Source organism: Coenobita brevimanus, chromosome 30 (assembly GCF_032717465.1).
Source record: "Coenobita brevimanus isolate Jiangsu-jjx chromosome 30, ASM3271746v2, whole genome shotgun sequence".
Taxonomy (NCBI): Eukaryota; Metazoa; Arthropoda; class Malacostraca; order Decapoda; family Coenobitidae; genus Coenobita; species Coenobita brevimanus.
Window position 1 is genome coordinate 2,203,671 of NC_136983.1, and position 13,512 is coordinate 2,217,182.

The window sequence follows — 13,512 nt, forward strand, 5'->3', positions numbered from 1 at the left end:
GAGAATAAAGATCATTATCATCAGTAGTAGCACTATCATCAGTCATCATCATCTCTGTCACCAAGTTCATTATCATTCTAACTGTATTTCAAACAACTTAAAAGGATGGATGTAATCATCATGATCACCCTACTTCATACTAATAAATGGGGTGGAAGTCATTATCATCATCATCATAATCCTATTTCACAGAAAATGGGAGAAGTAATTCCTTTACACATTTGGGAATCTGGTCATGAAGAATGCCCAGGGAATACAGTGCTGGAGTGGGATGCCTTCCTGTGGTGGCAATGATGTGCCTGGATACGAAATATTACAGAAGTGTTATAAACCAGTAGGTTGAGCTGGCTTGGAAACACTGAGCAGAAGGGGAAAGTGACTGATTGAGGAGAATCACAGATATGAATGTGGAGAGAAGAATGCCCAGAGACAGACCACAGAAGACAAGGAGTGAGGTCCTATGTCAAGACTGACAAGTGGCTGGTTCACGATAAGGACACAAGGAGAGCTGCCACCAAGTGAAAAGGCCTACACATGCTAAATTGGTCAATGATTTCTAAATATTGGAGTTGTTTTTGTTGCTGCTGCTTAATCCCAGTCTGTCTAGCTGATTAGGACCATCTACCACAGATATGCAACTGCTTCTGTTGGTTTGTATCACACGTACATTACAGTACCTACACCATGTAAGGATTTGGCACCCCTCTTGTGGTAGATGGCACCTCACCAGGGTCACACCAGTGTCCTCCCACAGCAAGATGCAGGGAAACAGGAAAAGGTTTGGCTCCTGGGTGGAGACGGCTGCTGCCTCACCCAGGTTTCACAGCAGCAACGTATATTGGCTCCTTGTCCACACAAGTCTCTATATGTAAACAAGCATAATGCAAAGTAGCCATACTTCAACGGACCTGAGTGAGTGTGTTTGAGGGGAGTGATGGGAGGGTGGTGTGTTCATCAAGGCTGGTGGTGCGTGGCTGTTTTGACACTGGAGTCAAGGCTGATGGGGTGGGGGTGAGAGGTGTGGGGTCCAGCTGGAACGAGGGCATGCTGGTGCTGGGACGAGGACCAGGTTGCACTGCTACAATGCTACCCCCGCCTACACCCTCATCATGGCCATCTCCAGACACACCATCATCATCACCTACAACACAAGGGGAATAATAATTCATTATCACCCATCACCTACTGTATAGCATGGATGAAATAAAGCATACAGTTTCACCCATCATCTACAGCAGAGGAAAAAAATAATGCAATAACACCTGTCACCTACAGCAGATAGGAAAAAATAATGCAGTAACACCTGTTACCTACAGCAGATAGGAAAAAATAATGCAGTAACACCTGTCACCTACAGACTGAGGAAAAAATACTGCAATATAACCAGTCACCTATAGCACAGAGGAAAAAATACTGCAATATAACCCGTCACCTATAGCACAGAGGAAAAATAATGCAATAACACCCATCACTTATAGCACAGGGGAAAAAATAATGCAATATCACCTGTATAGGCAACAAGAATATGTAACTAGTAAAAAAAGACATCCATACACTGTACTATCCTTTCTTACTCATCTGGAATGTAGGAACCTTGTGCTAAGCTACTCAGTCCTGACATTTAAGGGGAGGGCAACTAGCTTCACTTGCCCCTGAGCAGCATTATATCTGCTATAAAATCCAACATTCCCTCAGATATAAACCCTTACATACATACTCCAGTTGCAGTACCTAAACCCACTAAACCACCAGGCATATTTGACTACTGTATATAGTTACCACCCCATGAAATAAAAGGTTTCCTGGTTAGAGGAAACCATATGGCATGTCATGCAGCATAGTCACCTGGAGGCAGCACTACACTGAGTGAGTGGATGGTGTGAACCCTCATCTACCACATCATTGTAGTGATGGAAAAACTGGAGGCTACAGTAATTCCTGTTCTAACCTCATGATCATCTGAATTCTTTCAGTTCAGCTGATAGTCAGACTGGAGGGCTAATATGCTTAGTATCCTTGGAGATGTATTCCTGCTTCATCATTAAAGGCTTATCAAATTCCATACAACCATGACTCAGCATTCCAGTACTTTGAGTGGCATAATTCAGTCCTGTGAAAACAAACCAATTATTACACATTCGTTTAGCATAAGCAAAACTATAGCAAGACTTACCTGTGTCATCCTTTGACTTGTTGGTGGTGGTGTTATCAAAGAAGGAGCCAGTGAATGACCCCCATAAACTGCCTACCATCAACGACCCTCCACTCTTACTGGTGCCTGTATCTGCAACAGCCATCATCATTGTTACTTCTATAATTATTAGTGTTATGGAACGATTACTATCATTATCATCATTTTTGTTGCAATCATTCTTGCTGCTGGTGTTATTCTATTAATCACTTTTATCACCATAATTATTAATATCAGCATCAGCATCACCTTCACCATCAATCCTACTCAACACTATAATTTTCAGTGGACAAGTGTTCAATACAATATAATCACATTCATTATGAACATCTGAGTCCCAGCACACATGTAGGGTAAGCTTCAGAGAACAGAAAGCAGACACCACACCAGCAAATATTTATATACCTTGTACAATCCCTCTCCACTCACTCTGGGATATCCTTTTCTAGATTCACATATGCCATAAATAAATTCCAATTCTTTTCATATGCATTCTCCACTATCAATCTTACTACAAATATTTATTCTTCATACCCCTTATCAAACCTAAAACCACCCTGTTTATCACTCACTGGACATTCCATTTGCCTTTTAATGCTGGCCAATATTTTCTACAATATTTTTATCACTCCCTTCAACCACCTCAATTACTGTAAAAAAGTAAAATAACATCCTTTACCCACTCCATTGGTACAGCTCCACTCGAACCAAGTTTTCTTGCATAATTCCATCAAACATCAATTCCATTCTCTCAATAACATTTAATCACCTCTGCATACACAGTACCTCATCACCACTTGCTAGTTGCTACCTTTGTATTATTCAACCTCTCCACAGCACACTTCACTTGTGGCAATGGAACTTTCTTGGGCACTGAACTCTTATTCTGTACAATGCCAAACCTAATTTCTCTACTCTCGTCATGCTCATACTTTTCAAAATCTTCCCATCTGCTCCTTATTCTTTTCTATTTTATGCCTTACATGTTTACAGTTTTTCATCATTAATTCCTACGCTCTTCTGCTTTTCTCTAAAAGGGCTTCCTACTATCAAAGAAGTTAACATTTTTTCCTGCTAAATTCACCATAAACCTTCTTTATCTTTCTGTTCATGAACCTCTGAACACACTTGTTACTCCCAACACATTACCTCTATCTTTCAACTGAGCTCATTTCTTACATCTGCCCCATCCACCTCTTCCTTTCCCTCTTCCTTCAAAACTGTCACCTTCATTGTTCAGCATTCAAAGCCTTAATGATAGATCACTTCATGAACGGCTGTAATATAAAGCCACAAACACAGTAGTACACACAGTAACTGCAGTAATATATAATAACTGGACCACCTATTACTGTTTTACCTTAACTTGACCCAGATTTTTATCCTTCTGCAGCTTCATTTCATGTAGCTCAGAGGAAGAAGATAATGCTACGGCTCTATATCCTTTCCACAGCACTTCCTCATGACTAGCAACATATTTTAATCTCCTGTCAGAACTCAGTATTTAAGATGGTGGCAATTTTAGGCCAAGTTATGAGTTAATTGGGTAAGGCACAGGCACTAAAATTACAAACAGTCAATCATCACCAATTAAAAAGCAAAACATCATCATCAACATCATAACGATACTGTATTTTCCAACAAATAATTGGGTTCCTGTTACTAAAACAAACAAAAAAATTCACATACGAAATACCAGTACACAAATATTGCCTATTCTACCAACCTTTAGTGCCAACGGATGGGGAAGATGATTCGACAGGAGAGTTGGCAGGGGTAAGTGGAGACTTCTTCTTCTCAAGACCAAAAGATGCAAAGAAATTTTCAGACTCATCTTTCAATTTTTCTTGAATTCCTGAAACAACAAACGAAAAAAATGATGATCGATTCTTCATCATCATCATTATCACATCAACCTTAATTCCCACCTACAAAATGGGGTGAGAGAGGAGCCAGAAACAAAGAAGGAGAAAGTGTGGTAAAAGTTACAGAGCTATTAACTTACTCAAGTGGCCATATATAACGGTGCAGATGGGAGGCTGACGAAAGGAAGACTGTGACTGACGTGAAGATGCGATGGAGGATTATATGAGGGAGGACAGCTTGCAGTGGTCAGGAGGAGGAGCGATGAGTCGTGATCATGAGGCATGTACTGTAGATATTTCCTTAATACTGTATTAACCCTGGGTGCTCTGGGATTAGACATGGGAAATAAATATACAGATAACCTAGATACTTTACATTTTCATTGAATCATAGTTTCCAGAAGTCTTTGCGTTGTATGCACATTTAGGCCTTTGTTTTCACCTACCAATGGCAACTTTCCATATACATTAATACATATGGAATAAAACTTTAATCCTTCTTAAGCCTCTTCAGGTATACTGTATGCATGTAATTAAGAAAACACTTGTAACTGCATTATACAGTATACAGGATGGTGAGTGAGGCACCAAGTGGAACGAGTAGAGGCGAGTGAGTTGGCAAGGTAGGTATGTATGTATGTGTAGGTACCTAGTTTACCTAACTGTATTTACCTACCGTAGTTCTCTACGAAGGCACGGGATTTGGGCTATGCCTGTGTTGTCCTGCCTCCACATCTACTTTTATCACCCTCATTCTTATGCCACCTCATCTTCCTGTATCTACTCTTCTATTTGGGAAACTACAGTAGTTTTTCTTTTTTTTACATCACATACATATTTACTGCATCAGGAAGTAGACAAGTACTGGTACATGAGGAAGTCTGGGTGTGTTGTGTTGCTGATGTGGGTGTGCTGGAAAGCATCAGGAACATTGCTCTTAGACAGTCTGCCCCAGCTGAACAAACTAAACGAGACTCTGACTAGAAGAGTGTATGTGGGTAAGGTGGAAGAGGAAAGCAGAAAAGGGAGACAGAGAATGAGATGGAATAACAGGGTAGAGAGATATATAAATGAGCATGATACAGGATGGAGTGAGGAGGAGAGAGAGAGAGACCAAGGAAGACGTAAAGAAATTCAGTGGAGAGGCTTATGAATGTGAGCGGTGTGAAGTGGCAGGAGGGCTGCCTGACTGTAAAGAACAAGAAGCTGTGGAAGCACTTTGTGGCCACATACTCCATGGTTAAATTATTGACTATGGACTGATATATATATATATACTGTAGCACTAGCTGTGTGTGTGTGTGTATTTTGGGTAGCCAAAACTACACATTCAAATCGCACCAAAATTGGCACAAAAATCACAAAAAATTTGCTGATGTCAAAAACCTTGGTCCCATCATGATTGAAAAACTTTTACAATATTTAATGAGCAATCACATTTTGACCAAAAAAACGCCGCTCCCGGCAGCCGGCATAGGATCTCTGTAGAATTTTTTGCCCATAGCTACAACTAAAATATACTATAGCAGTAGCTGTGTGTCTGTGTGTGTATTTTGGACTTGCATTCAGACAGTTTGGGTTCCATTCCCAAAGCTGCAAATAACACGATTAATTGATTAACTGCAAAAATCCAAGTGACAATGCTAGACTAGAACAGCACATAAACGTGACTCAGATTACCTGAAATGATCGCAACGTGCGTGCAAAGCGCGAGGAAACGAGTGCGAAGCACAAGAAAGCGAGCACACAGCACGAGAGCCCTCCACAGGAGCAAGTGTGAGGGGCCCTTATATATATGTATACTGTATATATATATATATATATATATATATATATATATATATATATAATATCTATCTATCTATCTATATCTATTTATCTATCTATATATATTGTGGTAGGTGGTGGCGACCATCATCCACTCACTTGATGTAGTGCTGCCTACTTCTTCCTTAGCCTTTATCATTCTTTTTCTGTGCCTGCCCTCCTCTCTTCCTATTTCTCCCATCTTTCCTGTCACTTCTTATTGCTTTTCTTTCTTTTACAGGTGGCTTTACATTGAATGACAAGCCAAATGGTTTCCTGTAAGCCAAGAAACCATTTACAACATTGGGTGGTAACCATATAACCAAACCATTCGTGCTCCCTTTGTGTCAACAAGTGGGTTAGTGAAGGGTTATTGCCCCTCCCTGTAAAACAAATAACTCAATGTCAAATGGCCACCCCTTACAGGATTATGGCATCTGGCAATAGACAGCTAGATAGACAGATGTACAGTATGTACGTATTGTACATATATATATATATATATATATATATATTGAAAACTGTCAGCATGGGGATGATGAAATGTAAATGAAAATACTCCCCAACTCTCCTTTACTAAGTGTCTGAAGGTATGGGTCCAGGAAATGGGTATTATATTCTTGGGGCTTTACTCAATGCAAGATATCCCTGGGCAAAAAATAAATAATTAAAATATAAGATAATAAAGAAAATAAAGAAGAACCTTCCTTCTAATCATTCACTCTTAACTCTGAGTGTATGACGGTAGAGGTGTATTGGGCGCAGGTAGGATATTATTGGAGCTTTACTAAATGAAAAAGATATTCACATAAAAAATAGAAAAAGAAAGAAAAAAAAAAGGTGCCTACACCCTCTCTCATTACTCACCTTTACTCTGAGTGTTCGAAGGTGCTGGAGTGTCGGGAGTGGGTAGGATATTCTCAGAATTTTCGTCTATGTCAAGGGCCTTGTCGATGGTACGCTGTGCCTCCTTCAGCGCTGACTTGGCCAGGGAGGTCAGCCCCGCCGCATCAAACCAGCTCATGGTTGTGCACCCACCCTGTAGGTTACCAGCCATTTATCATTACAGTATTATCACCATCATCATCACTACTACTAACAGTAATGTTATCATCATTGTGTTACTGCCATTATTGTTGCTACAGCCTTAGGCACATTTGCATGTGAACCTGGTGGACTGCAGAGTGAAACCAGCCTTCTCTTGCAGTCCATCATTCTTCTTTCAGGGGACAGGGAGGGAGCTGAGGCATGTTGATACAGCCAGGCAGTGAAGCCACCTAGTTTACATCAGATTTTTTTTCCAACATAACTGGTAGCTAGTGTAAACTGTGGGAAACTGGAAATTCAGCTTCATTTAGCTCCATAAAAGAAAATTTACACATACCGGTATTTTTTTTTTACGTGGTCTGGTCACTCTGGTGGGTTAAAGTGCTTCAATCAAATGGATGCTATAAGGGTTTCCATCTGAGGGGTTGTTGGGGTTTATTGCTCACATAATACCACTCGGGGGTTAGCGTGGCTAGTCAACCTTCCCTTAAGGGTTGGGACTGAATAGCCTAACCCTGCGCCCCTGTGATTCTGATGAAAGAAAGAAGAATTGGATGATGGATGGATGGATAGAAATACAGTAATCCCTCTACTATCTGACATAATAGAGCCAAAGGCATGTCTGGAAAGTGGTCCCGTCCGGACAGTAGGCTCCAGCCTCCTGGACTTGTACTTAAGGACCCTAACCCAGCCTAACTTTGAAAGCCACCTAAATAACTCCCTACTGGACATATGTAGCACCTATCTAAACCTATTTAAGATCCTATTAACACCAATAATGGACATAAGGCATGAAATAAATGAAAAGGAACCAAAGAATGAGGAATTAGAAGTGGCTGTACCTCAACCAGGGTACTTACAGCATGTCTGTGGCCGTCTTCTCTAAGGCTTTGGCAGTGGTGAAAATGCTCTTGATGCACTTACAGTAATCCAGTGTTGTGCTGCACTTACAGTAATTCTTTGCACGGTGAGTTATAACTGTTTAACACTTCACATTGTTAATTGCACCACGCCAGTTTCAACTGCCAGTTTCAACCGCCAGTTTGCACTCGAAATTCTGTTTTCTTAACACTGCACAACACTGTAAATTCCCGAGTGGTCTAGCTACGTGGTATTGCAGTTTGTTCACTGTTTATTCACAAAAATGAGCACGTGCGGCATCCACTGCGATAAGCATCTACTCGTGATCGCAGTTAGGCAATAACTGGTGGTGAAGGGGAAGCAGGGTTGCCAGATCACAACTCAGCCACATTACCAAACTCCTCAATTTTCAGTACCAAATTTAACTTTTCATTACCAAATTCGTAAAGCTAGCATTTATTCTTCACTAATTATATATACAAGTGGAAATACATGTAATCACTCTCCTTATAATTAACAGCATGTTGATTATTTTCATGCTATGTAGGCTAGCAGATTAATCAGAGAGAGCAGACAATCCACCATCTCCATCCTGTGTATCCTCATACATGTGAAAAATCCGTTTGGTAATGCAATATTCTGATTCATTACCAACGAATTTTTCATAACCAAATTGGCCCACATTTGATTATGAAAAATACCAAATGGCAACCCTGACAGGGAAGGGGGGAGGAAGGAAGGGGTGAAGGGGCCATGGTGTAAACAGCTGTTAGGCGCCGTGCAGCAATTAGGATTTTGTTTTTTGTTTTTTTTTGGGGGGGGGGTTCCAAAGGTCCAGGCCCACAATGTTCGGTAAGTGGGGTGTCGGAAAGTGGGCGTCCGCATAGTACGGGGATTACTGTACATGAAACCATTAAAAACCTCACCTTTTTCACTATTAAAATCAATACAAGAGATATTACCCAAATTGTAAAAAATCAACTGGATGCAGCAAAAATTCAATAAAAATGGTGTCCTTGGTCTGAAGTGGATATATTTTTTCACTTTTATGCATGCACTTTAAAATTAAAATGAGTCTAGCATCAGATGCTGGAGATTTTGTTTCTCTTGGGGTGTGACTACACTTGCCTGAAACATGTGATCGACAAGACGTAAAAAAGCACTGGGTTAGAGCCATTGCAATATTCAAGTCTGAACATTGGATAAACCCAAGCCCTGTTTCCTCTTGTCGATCACATGTTCGGAGAAGTGTGGCCGCACCCTAAGAGAAACTGCATCAGTCAATGGGTAAAAACTATCTTGATAATGCCACTGGTAGTTGGTGGTGGTGACCATCATCCACTCACTTGATGTATAGCTGCCTACTTCTTCCTTCACCTTTATCATTCTTTTTCTGTGTCTGCCCTTCTCTCTTCCCACTTCTCCCATCTTTCCTGTCACATTTTATTACTTTTTTCCTTTTCAGGTGGCTATACAATGAGTGGCAAGCCTAATGGTTTGAGGGTAGTATCCATATAACCAACCCATACATGTTCCCTATGTGTCAACAAATGGGTTGGTGGAGGGTTATTGCCTCTCCCTGTACAACTAACTCAAAAGACAGTCACCCTTTACAGGATTGTGGTGTCTGGCTATAGATATATAAAGCCACTGAACCTTGGGACTTCTTTTTCATTTCCTATTTTCTATAACAGTGATTCTCAAACTATGGGTCGCGACCTACTGCTGGGTCGCAAGAGGAATTTTGATGGGTCGCAGGGACATAGAATAGGCCTAATGCTTTCAATGTATTTTATTTAATTAACTGAAATTGTCTATCTATCTATCTATTGCCAGACGCCTCAATCCCGTTCAGGGCGGCCACAAACAAATCGCCTCCACGTCGCCCTGTCCCCTGCCATTTCACTGCCCTCCCCCCAACTCAAACCCCCCTCTCTCATATACCTCTCCACCCCATCCTTCCATCTCATCCTCAGCCTCCCCCTCCCTCTTCCCCCCTCCACCTCACTCACATACACTCTCTTCATCAGTAGTTATCCTTATCACACTATTAGCATTTTCATAACAACTACGATAGGCTATATACCGGTTACACTCTCTCTCCCTCTCTCATTTTTTTACCATGTGGGTCGCGAAGTCATGGAATATGCCAAATAGGGTCACCCACTAAAAAGTTGGAACTGCCAGTCTATAACCTGATGATTCTATTGACACAGACCTTCAGAACTGAAGACATTAGTTATGGCCTTATTAAAGTCCTAAGAATAAAAGAGTCTCTTTCCCAGGTTGAACACAATAAACGTCAACTAAATTCAAGTGGTTAAGACTGATATTACGATGGATGCGCACAAGTAAACTTTTTCCTTATTTACCACGATAGACATGTTCCTAAAATCTACCAAACTCTTAAGTGAAAATAGGGCAATTGCATTCCTTTTCGATATGGTCTAAGATAATATATGGAATACATTTTCTGAGTCTATACACTTAAAAGCAAAACAAAAACATGACACTTTCCACCATAATATTATGTACCAATATTATCCATGCAATGTGGGCAGTGACATTAGGTAGCAGGGCAGCTAAGTACAGATGTCTGCATTACATCACCTATTCAGTGTTTGTGACCCTGAGCCATTTTTTTTTTTCCAGTGTCAGGCCTGTCATCGTATTTGTGGTTATGATTCACAGTTTGTTGAACTCAAAAGAAAAATGGACTTCAAACGCAAGTCATATCATAAGAGTTTCCAAAACCTGTCCAAACCTTCTTGCCATAACCGTGGAACGCTTATGTGAGGTAATGATCTCCTCACGCTATGGGCGATCATGTGCTCCCCACATGAGTAATGGGGGCTGTGCCGTGACTCGCCCTATAGATTCAGTTCTCTCTGTGCTTTGGTGGAGGAAGGTAGTATTGTATGGTTCGCTCGCTGGGTGTTTGGTGTAGAGGGCATTTGGAGAAATTTCCACCCATCGTCAGTAAGGATGTATAATTTTTGTCCAGGTAGAAACCTCAGTGTTCGTGATGGTTTATGGTGTTTTCTAATGTGTTTTCCTTTTCTTAGATATTGACTAATACATTTCAGAGTAACTAAATACTGTAGTTAGAAAGGTGAAATACAGCATAGAAACACTATATAGAGGAATAACTAGACTGAACACAACCGCTGCCATTCGTGATGGAAAATCCCCACACTATGGGTGATCACATAGTACTTATCTGAAAATTATGATTTTCAAGAATAAAAAGAGAGTATTCATTTTACTATCCATGAATGAGTATTCACAAGACCCTGTTCCAAGATCTGATCATGACTTATCCCCCTTGGAAAACATGCTACCACCACTTTCAAATAAGTTATATCAAATTTTATACATCATTAAATTTTTGCCAAAAGGGAGACTGACACAAACAAACCAAGTGCTTGACTAAAACTACGGTACAGTACATATCGAACATTTCAGGAGGCAAGAATTAACTCAGCTTTGTGGGAATTTCATTACAAACAACGAAAAGAAATATATAACTGCTAGATTTTCAAAATTAGGGCTTCGTTTTCGGGGAAATAAAACAACGAGAGCAATGTATTCTCCCGTCATATTTTTGTTACGAAGCTTTTTCAGTACTTCAGTGATGTATGGTTGTATTTTGCCACCCAGGGTCTCACATCAACAGAGAAAAATCACGGTAATTTAACACGTACTCGGGGCGGACTAGCTGTTAAAGGTGGTGGCCTCTAGCTTTAGGCAGCATCACAAGTCCCCCATTGGAGAGTGCAGTGATGGGCCACCAAGCTTGTACCGGTACTGGCAGATCTGAGCAATGAAGACACACACTGTCCTGAGGCTAACAGTGCTTGAAGAAAAGAAGAAAGAGAGGAGACATGACAGAAACTTTCAAAATCTTAATGGATTATGAGAATGTCGATGCCACTCATATCTTCCAGAAGGATGGGATTTCCACCAGCAGAGGCCACATCTTAAAAATGAAGAAACTATGACACAGAACGAAAGGGAGACACAAATTCTTTGACTCAAGAGTAATTAACAAGTGGAACAGTCTATCACAAACTGTAATTAATTGTGCCTGTGTTAATGCATTCAAGAACAGGTATGATAATTAAACTAAGACTAAGCCTAACAATTTGAGAAGAGGTGCTTATAAGAGCCATGCTCCCTAGCCTCTTCACTATCTCTCTACTGCCAGACGTCTTAATCCCGTAAGGAGTGGCCACAAACAAATCACCTCCACGTTGCCCTGTCACCCACCATTTCACTGCCCTCCCCCCAGCTCACACTCCCCTCTCTCATATACCGGTACCGGGTACCTCTCCACTCCATCCTTCCATCTCATTCTCGGCCTCCCCCTCCCTCTCCCCACCCACCTCACTTGCATACATTCTCCTCATTACTCTTGCTCTCCATCCCCTCCACATTACCAAACCACCTCAATGTATTTCTCCTAATGCTTTCTATCACACCCAGATCCACACCACAACACTCCTTCACTTCCTCATTTGTCAATTTGTCTCTCCATGTAACTCCACATGCTCTTTACCATCTCTAAAGGTAATTCTAGTGTACCGTACGCCATGTAAATATATTTGCTAAGAAAAATCCAGACAGTTATTGGGTTACAGTTCAGTGCATCTTTACATAACTGACTTGCACAATGACAAATTATGAGTTACATAAGTTACTGCAGTGTAGGACATCATCATCATTATTATCCAAGCTCTACTTCATAACCACTGGGGAGGCATTGGAGAGGGACACCTAATTTAACAAAGCACCTTCTCTGCCTGCCTGGTTATACAAACAACCCTCAACTCTCTCCCTACTCCTGAAAGAAAGTTGGTGTATTGATGGAGGAATGCTACTCAGCCTGCAGTCCACTGGGTTCATGTTCCAAATGAACCTAGGGCTACGACAACTACCAGGCTACTATCAATGGTGTGAGTACAGCCAGGAAAACAGAAACACAACAGAAATAAGAATGATCATCAGCGTGGCAAAAATGGGCCACAATTACATTTACTTATTACCCAAGCCTTCAAAATTCTCTGCTGATAATGACAATTAAAAATGAAAAAAAAAGTCAATCAGTACGTAAAATATATAATTTTCTGCTACAACAGCCACTCACACAATATTCGTCCTTGCATCGACAGCATCAAACTCTAATTTGTAAGTACCATTACTACGGTAAATGTAAAGTCTGGTTTAAGTTCTGAAATGTTAGTCCACAATCTCATTCAAGGTTGGTCGTGTAGGCTATCTTCCCTTGCAATTTTCTGTGAACTGACTGAGCAGAGATGAAGGACTTATGTAATAAGCAGTATTTACCTCCTACAGCACCGCATGAGCCCTCATTATTGGTTCTCCCCGCTCAGAATAACTCGGGAGAATAAGGATAAACAGGAGGTCTTCTTATGTTGACACGCAGGCAGCCACGGTCGCTTAAACTCCGAATCCTGACACCTGACACTACCTTAGTCAGTCTCAACCACGATCATTGCTATATTTTTAAAAAATTCCAGCGCCTCATGTGATTCTCCTTTAAAAATGTATGTGTAACAATATGCTCATAATGTATAAAAGTAATAAAAGTAGGACATCAAACAAGGCACGCATCTTCAGTATGTGACGAAAAGACATGATTGTACTTTTTAGTTAATATATTCACAGATGACGATACGATAGCTTGTTATGTTGTGCTAGTTAAGGATAATAAACACTTGT

General features: G+C 40.7%; 1 protein-coding gene across 1 annotated transcript in view; it reads right to left on the minus strand.

The window, feature by feature from the left end:
- Positions 1-13,224, minus strand: part of LOC145395206 (uncharacterized) — a 56,564-nt gene extending 43,340 nt beyond the window's left edge. Inside the window, exons 1-5 of the mRNA XM_080268895.1 lie at positions 13,117-13,224; positions 6,730-6,901; positions 3,918-4,046; positions 2,174-2,284; positions 909-1,141 (exon numbers count right to left, since the gene is read on the minus strand). Coding sequence (XP_080125021.1) covers positions 909-1,141; positions 2,174-2,284; positions 3,918-4,046; positions 6,730-6,886 — 630 coding nt within the window. The 5' untranslated portion in view covers positions 6,887-6,901; positions 13,117-13,224. The remainder of the gene's footprint in view (positions 1-908; positions 1,142-2,173; positions 2,285-3,917; positions 4,047-6,729; positions 6,902-13,116) is intronic.
- Between the last annotated feature and the right edge of the window lie 288 nt (positions 13,225-13,512).